This window comes from Balearica regulorum, chromosome 19 (assembly GCF_011004875.1).
Source record: "Balearica regulorum gibbericeps isolate bBalReg1 chromosome 19, bBalReg1.pri, whole genome shotgun sequence".
Classification (NCBI taxonomy): domain Eukaryota; kingdom Metazoa; phylum Chordata; class Aves; order Gruiformes; family Gruidae; genus Balearica; species Balearica regulorum.
In genome coordinates this window covers 8,075,569-8,093,973 of record NC_046202.1, presented here as the reverse complement: position 1 = coordinate 8,093,973, position 18,405 = coordinate 8,075,569, and the positions used below count along the sequence as shown (strand labels likewise).

Genomic DNA, 18,405 nt, shown 5'->3' with positions numbered 1-18,405 from the left:
AATGTTTTTTTGAGTGCATTAGGATGCTTTCTTCCCTCTTATCTCTGTTACAGATACATAATGGGGTCACTTGCATGGTCTTAGGAACATCTTTTCCATGTGAAATATTGTAATTTCCGTAAGTGGGTTAACAAGTATTTTGGGGCTGGAGCCTAAACCAAAAGATGTTTGACAGCTACAGAGGCTAAAGAAGTCGAAAGTGTTATTGTAGGCTTACGTTAACCTGTGCAGGTAGTCTTCTGGCTACTCCCTGCACACTTGGAGTCCTTGTTTGCCCGAGGAGTGATTGTTCAATTCAGTAACTAATGTCTATTATTTATTATTAATTCAAAACATCGTGTGCATGATTTCTTTCCAAAGTAAGAGCACATTAGCTTCTCCTGCACAAGAAAACACATGTTAATCTGTTTTCCATTATTGTCCAAAAGATTTTTTCAGAAGGCAATTCATGTTGCCCCGACAACATTAAAGGCTGTAATTAAAAATAATTTTCCATTAATTTATATACATACACATTTACTTATTATGATCTTTTAGTGCATTTCCCTAAGAGTGCGCGCAGAAACCTAAAATGCTGTTGAAGAGTAAGTCAATATTCAGTGTAATGATCCAGTGTCGAGTGTGCCGGTACCCTGATGTACTTCAATTAACCATCGTTCCCAGCAAACACCTGCATAGAAAAATGGATCTTCCATGGGATCAGCAGAAAAACAAACCCTGACTTTTCTGCATCAGCAGAGGAAGGGAATTCCAGTATTTCACAGCTTTTCCTGATAATGATCTGCTACAGATTAAAAACAAAAAACAGACATTATGGTGTTGGCAGATTGCAAAAGGACTTGTTGGTTAAAGCTGCTCTTCATAGGAGAGGAGGATAGTGTTTATTGCTTCCATATGGTCCAGAGATATAAGACAGGCAGAATGTCTGGGGAGAAGTAATATGGCTTATTATATTGATACAGAAGATACTTTTAGGTCTCTAGCCCTTTTCCTGGTACCTTTCTCAGTGAGAGCCCGAGTGTGAAATATTTGCCTGTGATTCAGCATGATGATGAAAAAAGATTGCTTAAGGATTGGATCCATTTGTGTGATGCTGGGTTTTTGAAAAGGTCAGGGCTGGTAGCTGCCACCTAACACACATATGTGAAGGTTCTGTTTTTCCTTGCTACGTGTATAGCTTTCAACCCTTTGACTTTCCTGCTCACCTTTGTACAGTGCATTAAGAACCTGAGGCTAAATTTAGAGTTTCATAAATTTGTGTCAAAAACCTCTTTTCTGCATAACATGAAATAAATTTCTCTGTCTCTTTGACCTCATGATTTTTTATTTTTTTTTTAGCGAAATTTAGAACCAAACTTCTAGGCACATTGAAACAGAAGAGTAACAGGCTACTTTTGTGTAGGTGCATACAAGTAGTTGACTGAAGTACTGTAGTCTTTGACTTCTCCGTGATTATCAGTTGTGAAGCACCTTTACACATAGGAGAGATGACACTGCCCTTCTGCAGAAGGTCGGGGAGTAAGATGTTCAAAGATCTAATGAATATACTCGGATATTGATACACTTATTTCATTGCAAAAAGGGAACAGGCAAAGGAATTGGAGGAGACTTGCAAACCAGTCCACAGAGCTGAAACCCAAGAGGATTTCACCAGTCAAAAGATTAGCTGATCAGCCTTACTGTGTCCTTTCAAAAAAATATTGAAAATTGGTATTGTTTGTATGAATGTTGCAATTGTACTGTGCATCAACTCATATAGCAGGCATTCTTCATGTGATAACAGTACTTCTGCTCTCTTGTTCTCCCAGGGCTGATGAAATCGAGATGATCATGACAGACCTTGAAAGAGCAAATCAGGTAGGACTTTAAATGAGTCCCTCATAAAATTCTAAGTGTGACTTTGATTTTTTTTTTTTCTTCTCTTTTGGATTTCATGACAGTTCTTTTATATGCACTTAGCAGTCATAACTGTGTAGAGTAAGAAAATATGCAAATTTACAGAAAAATACAACTCTTTAGGGATACTCTGTAAGGATTGTATGCACAGTAGAGTAGTGCTTGTCATATATTTACCTTCTAATAATTTCAACTTCAGTTTCCCACTGTAGTTGTTCTTGGGTTTATGTTTCTAAGGCCATCGTGTTGGCCCTTACTCAGACATGCAGGGAACTGGTTCACCCAAATTAAAGGGCCTCTGCCAGCAGCCTGACCTAAGGAGGCCTGATCTGCTTCCGCAGCTCCAGCTTTTTTGGACTTCTCTGGGCTTTTCTTTTTCATTCCTTTTCTGCAAGGTTTTATTGGTGTATTAATTTTTAGCACGGGTTGGATCAGACTGTGCCGTGCTGGAGAACAAAGAAATTGTAATTTGTTCCTGCAGGTGCTAATTTGGTAGACTGTTAAATGTCTCTCTGCGTTCCCTCCCAGTGCACACGCTCCCGAGAAAGTGGCGCAATCATATGGAACTTTTTAAAATAAAAAGCTTTACAAAAAACCCAAACCCAGCACCTAAGCGAAGTGCCCTTCTGGTCCAGTCTGTACTTTGAGTGACTGTTTGAGGTGCTGAAGGATTCACAGGTGGCATAGGCAACAGGTGATGGTTTCAGAGAGGGAACCTCAACCAGGCATTTGCTTATCAGTGAGCTTCATTAATCCCTCTGTCAGGTGAGATCAGAGATTACAGATTTTAAGTCTCTCAGGTTATGGGTTTATAATCCAGTTGAAGCTTACCTAAGAGCAGCTCGGTCCAGGAAGAACAGTGGCGCCGTGCGATTCTGCTGCACGCCTCGTGCTGGCAGTAGTGGTTGTGGAGTCGCACCGAGAGCCAGACCAGGTCACCGATCCTGTTGAAAACTACCCCCCCCTTCCAGCAATCTGCCCCCCCAGCTGCTGGTTTCTTTTCTCTTTTTCCTTTTGCACAATCAGCTTTCAGCCCCCACGCTCCCCTGGTGCAGCTGACAAGTATAGCAAGTATATTGTCCTCTACATGAGCTCTTTATAAATTGGAAAAACACTAACGAAGCAGAAGGCAGATTTCTAAGTTGTTGGGTTCATTATTTAGTCAGTAAAAGAAAATTGGGGTTTGCACAGTGGATTTTTAGTACTGTCAGAGAACTTTTGTAGACAGCGTTAAATATTTATGAAAGTGCTAGTAATTATTTGAAAATCTGTAGACTTTTTAGAAATTATGTAGGTGTTAAAGATGTTTTGGTAGAGTTGTTTTGTGATTTTTGCAAAGGCAGTATGTTTTGCAAAGTTGTAGCAATAATTTACCCAGTAGTTGTTTTCTTTTCTCAGAGTAGAAAAGTGATTGTAGTTAAAGAACAGGTATTTCTGATGTCCTCATTGCCATACTAAAATAGAATATATCTATTTATACAGAAATGCTAAAGATATTTTCCTATCTAACTGGAAGAAACCTGCAATGTGGGATATTTTTTTTTTTTTTTTCTTACTTTATTGGGTTTTTAAAATTAGTCAAAATTTACAACTGCTTATGTGCATAAGCCTTAGTTTGGTTGTAATTCAGCCAACTCTGAATCTGTATGTAAACATCAGTGTGCAATTCATCTGAGCTGCTGTAAAGCCAGAAGAGGTGATTCCATCTCCCCTTTCCCATCTCCCCCCCCCCAGCTGCTGCGGTCCTGTCCCCTCCCTAAGAGCAGCTTTCGCACTTGGGGGACCCTTCGTTGAGTCCATTGAGCTCAATAACTGCAAAAAAGCCTGGATTTGGGGTGAAGGGGCCAGGTTTGTTTTCCGGGGATTGAACAAATCGAGGCAGCTCAACAAAACATGGGAGAAGCATCAGTGCCGAGATGAGGGACACGAGGGGAGCGTGTGGCCTTGGGGGAGACAGGGACGGGAAAGTTCACCGGTGGAGGAGCAGGAGCAGCGAGCTGCTGATTTGCTGAAACATGCCCGTAGTCCTTGTCTTGTGTGATGTTTTACCTTTATAGAACACTTTATAAATTATAACTAAGTAATCTTTGTAGCAGCAATTCTTGTGTTTTACCTCTATAGTCGGGGAAGAAAAAGAATTGGAAGAAATTAAATCCGTTGCACAGGCCAGAAAGTGAGTTTGCATCGGGCTGAAGTGTTACAATTGCAGAAACAAGTACTTAATATAATTATGTATTTAATAGTTAAATTAACATTTCCTTTTACCATTTCAGTAAGTACTTATTCCCCATTATTAAGGCTACCTTTAAAGAGTAATGCTCAGCATGACTCCTACTTTGAGGATAGACTGCCTTGCTGATTTTGATGTGATGTTTTGCTGCTCTGGAATTAACATTGACCCAAACGGCTGGGATTCGGAGCAGAAATTTACAGAATGTTTCCACTGAAAATGTGAAAAAATATTTGCTGTAAATTTGTATATATCTGATATTTCTTGAAAAGCCCTTTCTCAGTTATGACTCTCTTTAAATCCAGAGCTGGCATTTCTGAATTTCCCTTGTTTTATTCACCTAAGAGGTGGGGAGTGCCATTTCCCTCTCCACTTCTGCAGTAACAAGAGGGTGGACGTACGCATTGACGTTGATCCAGGTATTCGTCTTCTGGGTGATGAAAGCCACAGGGACAGAGTCGATGTGGTAACTCCCACCCTCGTGTCCTCTTGGGTGAAGCATGGACCATTCTTCTTAGTCTTCAGACTCCATCACCTCTTTTCTCCCGCTATTTTTTCCTCATTTGGATCCTCAAATTGTTTCATGCAGGAGCTTTCTGGGCTTGTTTGTGTGCTATCATCCCCAGAAGAAATGACTAGCTCATAGAAATAATTACTTTAAATACCAATGAGCTTTGCAATTTTCTGCTTAGAAAGAAAAAGAGGTAGTGACCGCAAAGTTCGGTTTCTCTCCATTGTATCATTAACTCAAGGTGTAAACTGAATTTTCCCCCAAACCATAACCTAACCAACGAGAGAAATAAACCCCTGACTTGAGCAGAGCAAGCTGGGCTGGCGGGGTTTGGAGGCGGGTGCTGGAGGTAGGGATGTGGTGGCAGCACGGCTGCTGGGATGACAGCCCTTCCTCAGCCACTAATCCAGGCACTCAGCACTGTTAATCCGAAATCTTGAGTGGGGTTTTAGCGGGACTAGTCTCATTCGGACTCACAAAGCTCAGAGAGAGTAATTTAAGCACACCATTTTACACCTGCTGTTAGGGTTAGGTGGGTTCTGGCTGGGAGGTGGGTGGCAGCGGCGGCGTGCGGAGTTACCCTTCCACTTTGAAGTCCTGAGAGCTCTAAACCAGTACAAAAAGGACAAGAATAGTCCATCAAAACGGCTGGTCTACCCACGCCTGCCACAAGAGGAGCCATTAGCTCCGGGTAGCTTTAGCAGGGGTGTCAAGTCTGAAGCGGATAGCCCCCGCTTGCTTTAGCAGTGAGATGCAGCCGCATCATCTGCGAGGCAGCAGAAGAGCTGCGGGCAGCGGGAGCTGGGGGGCCGGGAGCCCTCTCTGATCCTCTCCTCCTCCCCAAGGCTGGATGGCTTGTACGGCTTGGGTCTGTAAAGGGCTGAAGTCAAAACACAACTAAACGCAATAGGAATGGCTTATTTTCACTTTACTAACCTGCCAGCTAGATAACGAAAATAACCCGAGAGTTCACCCTTGCATTTCCATGAAGATTTAATAATCCTGTAGTTTGGGGAAGGGACTCGTTTTATTAAGATTTCATTTTGCACAATAAATCACTGCATATTTTCTGATACGCTACGAAGTATAATAATAAATAATTAAAACTAAACTACCCTTACTTGTCAAAATAAATGATTTATCATAGTTTGGGATATAGCATCTTTGAATTTTTTATTGTTTGATTCCCAGAATATTACGATTTCCAATCAGCGAAGTTAATGAAGCTCCAGTGTACTTTTCTGCATTTGCAACAGTTACAGTTGCGTGAATGTATATTTTACACAAATATTTATGGTTAGCACTTTCTTGTACCTTTTCAAGTTTACACCTTTCTGGTAAGTGTTTATGGCAGTAAGTCACGAATATTTGGGATGATGAATTTATTCAAAGGAATTACCCTTCTGTTTCTATACTTCATCTAGCAACCTGGAATCACCCAGTTGTGCATGAGAAAAACTGAGGTTTCTGTTGAAAAGAGTAATTCCTACGCTGTGACAACAGAAAGACTTCAGAGTGTTACATTTAAAAAAAAAAAGAGAGAGGCAGGCTCATTTTAAGGTTTTAATATTGAGCCTAAGTTTGTGGTTTCATGTCATTGATGTATCCAGATCTGTTCACTGGCTTTATACATTCAGTTCACATTGTTTTTTTTAAAAAAAGGGTAATAGGCTTTGTAATTTGGGCTTCCTGGGAAAAAAGTGCTTTTTTACTTTTAAAAGAACAAGATAAGAACTTTGGTTAGGGTTGGTTGATCCTGGGTTATTGTATTCTAATCTTGAGGAGGAGGAAGGAGATTTGAAAAACACTCAGATACAGGTATCCTTAGATTTTGGGAGTAATACCTGAAAGAGAACATGCGACATTTTTTTCGGTGGACTATATTGTGAAAGCTATAGAAAAAGAATTAATTTTATTTTTTTCTTCTGTGCCTATGCCATGTTATCCCTTTGGAAAAGCAAAATGTTTCCATTGGTTTTCTTTCCATCTTCACGGTGTTGATAGTGCTCCCAGATTTCTACTTTTTATTTTTTCTGGGGAAAGAAAGTCAAATATAGAAACTTCTGTTTCTGTTCTGAAACAAGAACAACTGTTGTTTCTAAAATACATAACCATTTATTAAATAATCCAGACTGTATCAGTACCATTTATTCCACAGAAACATAGTGTTAGATTTTAAGATCTGTAGAGAAAGGGTTAGTGTGTTTAAGCATTTTTGGAACCAAAACATTTTTTGAACCACTAAAACACATAAACCAGTGTCTGCTATAGAAGTAGAAAGAAAACCTCACCAGGGCATTTTAGGAGAAATCCTGTTCTCAAGATTATATTTTTTTTATTTCATTGGGTATGGTACCTTCCTATCTCCTCACAAATCACATTGGAAAATGGTTTGAAAAGATAGTCCCATTAAGTGAGATTGCTATAAAATATGTATGCTTTTGAGCGGCAGATGGAATAAATTCTCCTTTTTCACTTAGCAACGCAGATGCAACAGAATGGAGGTAGAGCAAGTGCTGCGCGAGGGCGCTTTGCTCGGACAAAACAAAACCAGTGACAAGGCGGTCCTTGTTTTTATGTTTCCAGGAGGAAGGGTATTCATCTTGACGTGAGTCCTTCCCCTGCACCAAGCCTGACACAGACACTGCCAGAGAATTTGCTTTTTACTTCAGACTCCCGTTGCAATGAACGGGATCCTCTGCTATCACAGTGTGCCATAGCCCCGCTGAATTCAGCGCCGTTACGCCGGTTTATAGCAGATGAGGTCGTTCACTTAATCCTATGATTTCACTATCAATGGGAATAATAACATTTACTTTATAAAGTGCATTGAGATCCTTGCACGGAGAAGTGCTGTATAAAGGCAAAATATGGTTAATATTATTTTCATGCAAGCACAGGAGTTTCCTGTAAATGCTTGGCTTTCAGGTGGGAATACATTTATCTGGCAGCCTTTCAGTGTGCAAAGGAAAGTGCAATAGCCTGAAGACAAGAATGAAGACAACCCAACCTCTTCTATTTGTTGGAGTTTTTTTCTTTTTTTCATGTATTTCTTCATTGCTGGAAAAATATAGGTGTCAGAGCCCTGAAGAGTCTTTCATGTCACAGATCTTCTGTTTTTCTGTGAAAGCTGGGGTCGTTTAAAAGTTTTTAAATAAATTTTTATATCTCAAAAGTTAGAAAATGAAAGCACATTGAACCAGTGTGCTTTAATTGATCTCGTACTCCGAGAAACATAGCTTTTGCAGCAGCTTGCAGGTAAGAACATCGGCTTCAACCGCTTAAAACCAAGCATGGCGATTACTGCCATAACCGGGCTCATTAACTTCAGCAGAATTACTTGTGATAATATACGCTCTTAGCCCATAGGAAGATTTTGCCATGTATAGCACTGAATTTAGCATATAATAAGGAAATATAGTTTGGCTGGTGGAACTTTAAGGGAAAGGTTATACTTTTTTGCTTGTAAGTATCTCATTTTGCTATTCACACCACTGGTCTTTGATCAAATTAACATTTTACTGTAAGTAGAAGAGCACTCAGTTCATGCTATTCATTATCTTGTCAGGAAACAATGAGAATAATTTAAACTGGATATATTGTGTAAGGCTTTTTTTTTATTATTTTTAATTGGAAAGCGCACGGCAGCATTACACTCCTGACCTGCTGGCTCCACTGTGAACAGTACAGTATTTGCCTGCTATATTAAGGAGAAGGAAAGTATGTTGAAATATTTTGTTACCGGGGAGGTAGCTCTATGCTAGAAAAGCAGCGGTATGGAAATTAGGAGGAGTTATATGACTGAGCATTTTAGACAACAGTGGATTTGCATGATCTCTATCAAGGCCAGTAGTGTGACTGTCACTGGTCATCGTGGTTTTTCTAGGTGCGCAGTAGATTTGGAGGTAAGAAACAAAGAGTTTTAGCACTGGCTGATGAAAAGCAACTGTATTATGGCATACATATTTCTTAGCCAAAGCGGGATAGTTTCACACACAGAGAAGGTTGCATGAACTTTCCAGTGGCGCCAAGTTGTGCAAGATCGCTAGGGTTTAGCCATTTTCCATACTGGGCGTCTGTCTCTGGCTGCACTCTCTTTTCTTATTTCAGGAAAAATTGTTCAACCATTTCTAAGAGCAAGATTAGGAAAAAAAATCCAGTTTTCCCCACATGTTACGAGTTGTTCTGCTGTTTTGGTGAGGAGCCTGCTGTGCCCATATTTAAGAGAAGGGGCTTGGCACTTGATGAGGGAGGGTTTGCCTTTTTCTCAGGGTTGTGTTGTATCTTCTTTTGCTTCAAGTAGCAAAAGAAAACAAACAAAAAAAAAGCCCCAGTTTTGGCCAGCCTATAAGCATCTTGAAAAAAACCCCAAGTTCACACAAACTCAGCAGAATCTGGTTTGAATTTGTCGGCTTTGATGTCCGTGCCTGTCCCAAGCACGCTGCAGTCTATCACTGCGCTGGCTGGGTGAACATTAACCAACCAGGTTTTTCTTCTCTTGATTGTAACGTAAAGTTCAGTGCCGCTTTGACGGGGAGCATCGGGAGGGGAGATGTTCCTCCAGGTTGCCCCCGCCACGACGGGGAGACGGACGACGTCGGCGTGAGAGCACGGAGAAGGGGGTTCGTGGTGGGGAGGGAGGGAGGAGAAGGAGCGGGACAGGACAGGACTGCTGCGAGGACGTTGGGAGAAGAAGCAACGAAACAAGGAGGAAAATCGTGGGGGTAAGACACGTTTTGGAAGTTTGCGTGTATTTGTTAGGTCGTGGGAGGTACGAGGTTGCTTTTGCCTGCCTGAAGCTAAAGAGAAGACAAAACGGTGCTTCCAGTGGCCAGAATGAATCGGGAAGGGGACAAGGTGACAAGCAGAGAGGGGTAGGAGTCAGAGAGGCAAAACCAGAGGTGTTTGCACGGGAGCAGCACCGCAGCCGCCGTATGGGGTCTCGGGTGCAGGCGAGCAGGTGCGAAGTGGCCAAACGCAGCCCGCACCGCGCGGTGAGGTCGTGGTTGACAGCGCCGTGCAGAGCACCCGAATCGAAGTATGCTGGGGGCTTGGGGAACGCAAATAGCTCAAAATGGGGGTTTGTGCCAGCGTGGTCATTAACGTTTCTGAAGCACTTGGATCCTTTGGTGGTGGAAACCAGAGCAGAGCCCGTGAGGAAGCGATTAATCCTATCTGCAGAGGAGGGTGGGATTAGTTTGCAGTAAATAAACCACAGAGGTCACACATGGAACAAGGAGGACAAAGCAAAATATTCATTCACCGAGCAATATTCATCCCGAGAGCTGAATGAAGTAGGGGGTCTCGCTGGGAAAAAGCAACGGCATGTTGGTGTGTGTTCCAGCCTGCCTCCCCAAGCCCCGCACACCCAGGGTGGCCGAACGTACCTGCGGCCTTCGGGTTGGCTTTTCAAAAGTTTTAAGTGCTCAATTTCGAAACTGTACCATTCTTTGAACAGGTTTTTGTGTGTATTTTATAATTTATATTGCAATAGCACCCAAAAGTGCTTTCCAGACACTGAACACGTCTATAAGTCTGACTCTAAAAAGCTTCCATTCCGGAAAAAAAGAGAGAAAAATTGACCAGTATTTCCCAAACAGAATTACCCGAAGTTTCTGTTGATGTATTTTTAACAAGGCATAGTATGAAATCTTGTCTAATATTATTCACAGGATTACAACAGGTGTTTGAATTGGCTGGGGAGGCTCTGCAGAAAGGGCAGCTGACAGCTTACTGTATATGCAGATGTAACATCTATTAGAAATATCCTCTGTGGTTTGCTTGCATGCAAGCTGAATAGATTCTCAAAACAATGCTGCTGTGAATGGAAGCCATCAGCAGAATTGCTTAAGGCTGCAAAACCCATTACTTACTTATCCAGCACTAGATTCAAGAGCGAGTGGCACAGAGTAACTTGTCCTGCTTTCCTGGAGTTGTTTAGCAGTTATTAGATCAATATATGTATATCCACGTCAAATAAAGTGCGAGAAAATAATTTATCTCAATCTTATTGTTAGCTCAGGTTTTTATCCTAATATTACCCAGCTGCATAAACAACGTAAACTTTCTCTTTTTGTGCCTTTTTAATGCCGGTTCCGTTTTGTCATGCGCACAATAGGTTGTGTCCCATGCTCTGATTATTAGAACCATGTTACTGTACTTTTTACAATTACATTTTAATTACAGCTGCAGAACCTATGCAAAATCATTTAATATAATGTTGTGAGCAAATAGCGCAGCTGACGCATTTAGTATTTGATTGCCGTTAGTTTACTGATTGATTAAACATGCAGACAGAGCCTCAGCTTTGACTGGTGACTCAAAGACCATGCACACACGCAGGGATATGGGGTTTATATTCGCTATTTTAGATGACTTAGGTTTTCAAAAGGATTAGCTGAAAAAGTGGAGAGTCTGGCACACAGAAATACAGCAGTTTGGGTGGCTTAAAATGAATTTATTATTTAATAAAGGGACCCGTCTGTGTAAAGGGTGAAGGTTGGTCAAGAAAAGTTTTGGCCTTGATTGGTGGCAGTTTGTGGATTTGGAAGAGTTGGTGATATGTCTTGGAAGCGGAGATAGAAAATTATTTTAGCTGTTTTCTGCTGAAAGTGCAGTGTGATTTGCATGGAGCAGCCCAGGTGAAGTATTGATTACTCAAGGAGGTAAGCAGTGTGGGTTTATAACAATAAAATACTTTTTTTTTTTTTTTTTTAAAGAGAGAGAGGAAAGTCTGGCCAGGAGGAGTATATACTGTAAAAACAACCAGGTTTTGTTCCGTTTTTCTTAACAGAAGCTTATACACAATTATGGAAAGGACTTTGCTGCTATTTATTGCCTGAAGTTACTGATCCATCTGTCTCTACCCTAACTCTTGAGGAGACAATCTTTCCTCATAATTCTGCTTTTCTCCTTTCTCTTATTATTCAATATTTGTGTGGGAATTTTGTCTGGTAGCCAAGTCACAGGCTTATCAGATATTGCGTAAATCCTCAGCAGTCGGTAACTGATCTGTGCAAAATTGTCAGTTTAGGGTTAAATATTGTTGAATAAATAGACCTGCTGAAAGAACAGAATCTAACAATTTATGTTTTGGGAAATAATTACTGAAGAAAAGACAGCCCACAACATTGTATGTGTGTTAGAAAGAATGGTCAGAATATCTTTTAATTCAGCATTTACCCGTGAGAATTATTCCCATGAGGAACCTTGCAATAAAATCTGCTTGGTCTATGAGAATAGGAAGAAATTGAATAAAAAGACTCCATTTCCACTTGTATTTATTCAGTCTGGGAAATTCAGTGGGCCGCAGCATTAGTATCAGCAGGGGATTCCTTGCTCCTAGCGTTAAATTACTGTCATAATCGCTCAATTATTTCTTCCTTGTACTGTTTAAAATAAAAATCCATCACATTCTATGTTTTTTTCTAACATTTATTAGGTTGAGTGTTTAGGAAAATCAATTATATTCAGTCAGGCATGAATTGATGAATGTTCTTGTAATAATTGTCAGTTGTTAAACTGAATGTACTTTCTCTTTTCACCCCTTTTCATTTCCTTCAGAGGGCAGAGGTGGCTCAGAGAGAGGCAGAGACCTTAAGGGAGCAGCTCTCGTCAGCTAACAAATCTCTCCAACTTGCTACGCAGATCCAGAAGGCACCTGATGTGGTGAGAGAAAATATTTACTGACTCTTACAGGTTTCTGACATTCCTGCAGTACAGCTCTTTCAATTTATGCTCGCAGCTATAAAAATATCTGTTCGGAGTTGTATTTTAACTGAAATGGAATTGCGTTCCTTTGGGACAGCGGTTTGGTTAAACTTCTCAGTGGGTTGGTGGCTGCAGGAGACCACGGGGAGGACAGAGGTCACTCTGCTCCGTGGTGACCGGTACGGTGATCCATAGCCCTCCACGGCCGCTGGTCCAGGCCGATAGCAGCAGGCTCTCAGAAATGATTTCATGTTGGTAGGAGCCGTCAGCAGAGGAAAAATAAAGGCAGCAATACGGTATAACAAAGAGTGCCTCGGTGGGCCATCAGCACGTGCCTGCCTGGAGGGCACGGCAGAGCCGCGGAGCTTCAGACGGAGGGGACCAGCTTTGCTCAGAGTTGGTTGCCGCTGCCTGCCCGTTTCTGGGTCTTGTTATTCTTAGTCTGTGGGCTGTCAGAGGAACTAGAAGTAAATTCAGTGTCGTTCCAGTTTTCACTGAATATATCTAAACTGAGAATTCCACCTACAAATCCAATAGAAGAAGCTTAGAAAATTGAGAAGATATCCTGTACTGCTAAAGGTTTGGCCGGTTGTTGCCTTCTCTGTGTGTTTCTAAAGAAAGGAAACACGGCTGTTTGGGGAGGTTGGTAGCGCTGACTCTGCTGATCGGACCTTGCGGGCACAGAGTGCTATTACAGGACTCCAGCTGGTCCTGGGTTAACAGGTATCACAGATGAGCAGGCAGATTATTTTGATTTTTGTTTGCCAAAGGAGAAATAGGAGTATTTAAATGTAAATATGCAATTAAGTGAAATTTAGTCTACTTCTCAGCAGCAGACTTAACAAACAAAAGAAATCACGCTCCTTATATTGCTTTTTTTCTTGCAAGCCATATACACGCTTGACACCGATATCAGAGAAACACATGGTTGTCTTTAAAATACATTCGCAGAGAATGAGTAACAAACCGTAAGCCCTCCAGATCTGTTTGGTCGTCTATTAATACGACGCAGTATTTTCTCAGAGAAGTCAGAAGATAGACAAGCAGGCTGCAAAACAAAAAATAAATAAATAAATAAAAAGCCTGAATATCACTTGTAACTCTGAATTACCTGCCTCTTCCTATCTCGTGTCCTAGTCTTATCATTATTTTAACATTAGGTCTTTCTTGTATTTAATAGTACTTCTGCACTTCATTTATATTTAATATGACAACTACTGCAGGATGAAAATGATCATTATCTATCTTATTTCAGACTCTACGTTCTAGTCTCAATAGGCACAAGCAGCAGATGATTATACAACTTGTGATGTTTCATGCAAGCAAATTAGAGGTTTTTTCAAGTTAAAAGTATAATTCAGTGTAATAGGAGAGCGTTGTTAACTGCTGTTCGTGCTTGTAGCTTTCTATGAGATACAATGGTATGTAGTCACTGAGAATCAAGCTAAGTGCTTAGAAGATATGGAAAAGGTATTTTGTTGTGCCTGTATTTTCCAGAAAAGAGGGTACAGAGTATATTTCAATGTGCTGCAATGTCATCTTGAATTGTAAGGAAAGTGCTTGGGTGACAGCATGGGTGGGTTGAATTTTCAGCTCTTTTGCCGTAGGATCTTTGGTATAATGCTTACGATCATTGTGTCTCTCTTGATAAATGGATTCTTTCCAACTTCACTGGTGTTTTCTGAGGAACAGCCATTAACCTTTGTACGACGCGTTTTAGGCTTTTTAATGGAACGTGCGTTCATCATTGGGCTGCCTCGTGCTCCCTGCATCTGCACAAGGATTTCCTTATGTTAGAGGTTCAGAGCTCTCCAATGCATTATAGCTGTTGATCTCTTAACACAGGAGGAGACAAAAGACATGGTACAATTCGTCTGTGTTATCTTTTCTGAATAGACCCTACCTTCGTCTTAACTTCTCTGTCCTCTCTTACTTCTTGTCGTACTGGAAAGTCGGTCTAGTGAGGAATTTTCTGGCTTGAGGACAGACTTCACAGCTGTGGAAAACTGGAGGAAGAAAGATCCTGATGTAGGAAAGGGAATTTCTGAAAGTGGAAGACCATAGGGAGAAAGGCCTTGTCTTAACAGCTGTCACATCTCTCTTTGTCCCCATGGACGAGAGGCTTTAGTTGCTAGCAGTAACGTTAACAGTGAACGATTTTCATGCAAGGAGCAAGTGCATTGGAAGTAGCACTTTGGGGCAATTTTTGACAATTTTGCCTGGAACGTGTGGCACACATACGAAGAGCCAAAGGCACATGACTCTGCCGTTCTTGTTTAAGAAATTCTGCTCCATTACTTCAGAATATTTTATCTGATTAGTATTTTGTAAGCACAGATTTTCATAGTTGTCAAAGCATTTGGACTATTAATAATAAATAGATCTAAATAGAATCCCTTGACTTTCACGGCTGCGTCTTTCCAGTACACTTAATGAAACAGGGAAATTTATTCTCTCCATGATCCCTATTTTACCAAAGAGCTGTCCTGGGGAGTAGAAAGGTTCATCTTCCAGATTCATGCAGTCAATCACATTTATTTATGTGGTCTAACATTTTTTTTTTTTTTTTGCATTAGGAGCAGGCCATCGAGGTGCTAACACGATCCAGCTTGGAAGTAGAACTGGCTGCGAAGGAGCGGGAAATCGCCCAGCTCGTAGAAGATGTCCAGAGACTCCAGGGCAGCCTCACCAAGCTGCGGGAGAACTCCAGCAGCCAAATCTCACAGCTGGAGCAGCAGTTGACCGCCAAGAACAGCACACTGAAAGTAAGGCTCGGTTCTGTGCTCAGCAGCTTTCCAAGGATATAACTGACGTACTAATATTGGGTTTTATTGATGTAAGTCTTCTGTGGTTCGGAGAGGCGCTGTAAAAACTATTGGCTTCTTCAGTATGCGGTTTAATTCCAGTTTCTGTGGTGTTTTATTCTAAGTAATCACAATTTTGTTGAAATGTAATTTACCTAGTTCTCATTGTTTTAAAATTTGGTTTTGCAGAACACGGCTACCTTAAGAATTAAAACCACCAACAAAACCCAGTGTATATTTACCATGGATATGTAGTGAAATAGCTGGACTGAAAAGGCACAGACAATCCTTTTTAGGTTTTAGAACTTCTAATTCCCATGCCAGTGATTGGTATTGCAGATTTGCCAGGAATGTTTATTGTGCTATGGTCTATCTTTGAATGTACCTGCTACCCCTGCAGCACTCTCTACTGGAAGAGGGAAGTGTATCATTCAGAGCATAAAACCAAGTAAAATGGAGACACAGAAGGCTTTCTAGCCTTAATAACCATTTAATTATTTTTTCAAACTGTATTATTTGCTGCGCAGTAATTCCCATTTATAATTAGCAGTCCAGTCCTATACTCACTTGCATATCAGTAGCACTGCACTAAAACCAGAAGAAACATCTAACAATTTTGTGAGTGACCCTTTTACCTTTTGCTTCAGCAGCTTTACTTTCTTTGTGCGCTAGCCCACACAATTTTGATCTATCAGTAAGCATGAGAGATGTTTCCTGACATGGGTTATGAATCAGTTTCCTGTAACTCCTGTCTCTTTCATTGTTCTACCATCTATGAGCTTCAAAGTGTAAGCAAGATAAATTTATCTATTCCATTAAAGACTTCATAGTTTTGCAGGTTTTATAGTCTGAGAGTTTTTTGAAAGCAGGAGGCTGATAGTACCCACTTAGCTCTGACTGCGGCGTGCGTAGCTTTCCTCTATCAGAATGATTTAATGTTCAGTTGAAACTCTTACAAATTGTTCTAATTCTGACATTTTTTAGCGGTTACTAGTTTTGTTCTGAGGTAGCATAATTTATGTGGACAAATACCTGTTAGGGATGAAAACCGAAGTGTTGCATTCAGTATGCTTCCGGCATGTTTTAAGACAGGCAATTTTTATGAAAATTCAGTAGAGCAAAGGAAATCTATTGGGTTCCTATATTGACGGTGTCGGTCTCTGCCCATCTGTCACCACATGGGCACCACTCCTAATATGAGGGAGGAAGGAGCTGGCCTGGTTTTGTGAGGGACACATTTTGCTGCCTACTCCCATGTTGCAGGGGTTTTTTTATTTCTTCATAAAGCCTGATACAAAAAATATCCTGAGTCCTTGCACTTGACAGATTTTCTTGGAATAAAGCATGTTCCTGTTGAGGTCAGTATTAGTTTAGCCATTAACTTCAAAGGGAATAGGATCATAGAAATGACAGAGCAAGTCTTTGATTTTCATTTCAGTAATCTCCTTCCATTTTCTTACAGGCTTGCCCGGCTAATGCTCTGTATTTAGGTTCCTGTTGATACTGTCTGATGCAGTGACTTTATTGATAAAGTTTTAGTCATTTCAACCCTCTTTAACCTTATTTGTTGCACTATAAAAATATTTCAAAATACATACTTTTACCCCAAAGTGCTGGGAAAACCTGTCTGAGATCTGTTGTACAAAGAACCAAATCTCATCGGCAATATGTTGATCCCATGTTTGATTATAGAGGAATTGCTTCTAAAATAACAGAGATTGTAGCGGTTGCCTCCACAAAAAATGAATCGCAGTTTCACAAATTAAAGCAATGTTCTCAGACCTTATCTTGGGGGAATTCTTTAATACTCCATGACTTAATGAAACAACACAAAAATACTTTCAAAATTATTGCTTCTTTATCTTCATCTGATCTAATAATCAAAACATGTCCTCTAGTAACAAGACTTTTCTAACTATAATTATATTAACCCTTTGTTGCTGGGACGTAGAGCTTCCCTGCTACCCAGTTAAAATACAACAGTGCTACTTAGCAGCGAGATACATCAAATAACCTGGGTTAATTAAATACGGTCTTTTTAGTTTATCACTCTAAACTAAACTAAACTACGACATTAAGCTAATGGGGTTTTTAAAATGTTTTAAGGCCCTTAATACAGCCCATGCTGTTTTACCTAAGACACTTTAGTTAATAATACAGTAATATTTTGTTTTGTTTTTTTTAAAATAACATAAGAAGGGACTCGACCTATGCATGCTCTAACATGGGTTCATTCGTATACCAAATGCAAGAGGATTCCTTAACATAGAATATTTACAAATTTAATGTGCAGAAATGCCACCAGGCCATTCCTTCTGTCCTCTGGCTCTCTGCATCTTTGTGTGTTGGAGGACCTTAGAATATATTTTGTCTGAATTAACCAGGTTGATATTTAGTGCAAGATATTAGTTCCTCCACATTGTCTCACAGCTTGAACCTTTGTTATACCATGTTCTGTGCGTTTTACAGGGTTCTTTGAGACAATTACCATACTAATACATTTTAAAACAGTCATTGACTGGGAAGATGCCAAGTGCCTAAATGGCCTGCTTATATACAGGCATTGCATTCTCAGTTGTTAGTTTATATTGTTTAGTAAAGTATACATTTAGGTGCAGATTTTCCATGGCAACAATCTCTATATTCGGTACTTGGGAATGATGGATGTATGTGGTTTTTATACAATTCAGAGTAAAATATTGCTGGTTGCCATACTGCTATAACAGCATGCAAGTACCTGAGAGTCCAAAACAGCTTCATTCTGTCAACATCTCTTTTTTTTCTCTTTTTTTTTTTTTTTTTTTTAATCTAAAATTTCCAGAAATACTTTCAGGGTAGAGCATATCCTTGTACAGAATTACGTTTAATATAGGTTGGTTTAAAATGGGAATAATTTAAAGCTTTTCTGTATTTTATATCTGTTTCTACAAAAGGCTTTTTTTCTTAGCCTATCCTTGCATAAGTGACTAACATGTTGATCCAGGATATTGTTTGTTTTAAATTTATTCCAGTACTTTTTATACTGAGGACTCATGTAAATAGCCAGTTATCCCTACTGTAAAAGCTAATCTGCTTGTAGATCCAAAAATGTTACGAGTCATACTTAAGGATGAGATGAATCGTAGAACCATAAGATCGTTTTGGTTGGAAAAGACCTTAAAGATCATCAAGTCCAACCATTAACCTAGCACTGCCAAGCCCACCAAATTGTAGTGTATCTTTGCTTTAAGATGTAGAGAAGCAAAAAGCAGTTA

At 40.3% G+C, this 18,405-nt stretch overlaps 1 protein-coding gene across 13 annotated transcripts in view; it reads left to right on the top strand.

Annotated features, from left to right (window-relative positions):
• CUX1 (cut like homeobox 1) overlaps nucleotides 1–18,405 on the top strand; it is a 278,791-nt gene that overhangs the window by 176,560 nt on the left and 83,826 nt on the right. For all 13 annotated transcript variants that reach the window (XM_075771601.1, XM_075771597.1, XM_075771595.1 and 10 more), the window contains exons 9-11: nucleotides 1,809–1,857; nucleotides 12,201–12,305; nucleotides 14,924–15,112. In XM_075771601.1, the coding sequence (XP_075627716.1) occupies nucleotides 1,809–1,857; nucleotides 12,201–12,305; nucleotides 14,924–15,112 (343 nt within the window). The remainder of the gene's footprint in view (nucleotides 1–1,808; nucleotides 1,858–12,200; nucleotides 12,306–14,923; nucleotides 15,113–18,405) is intronic.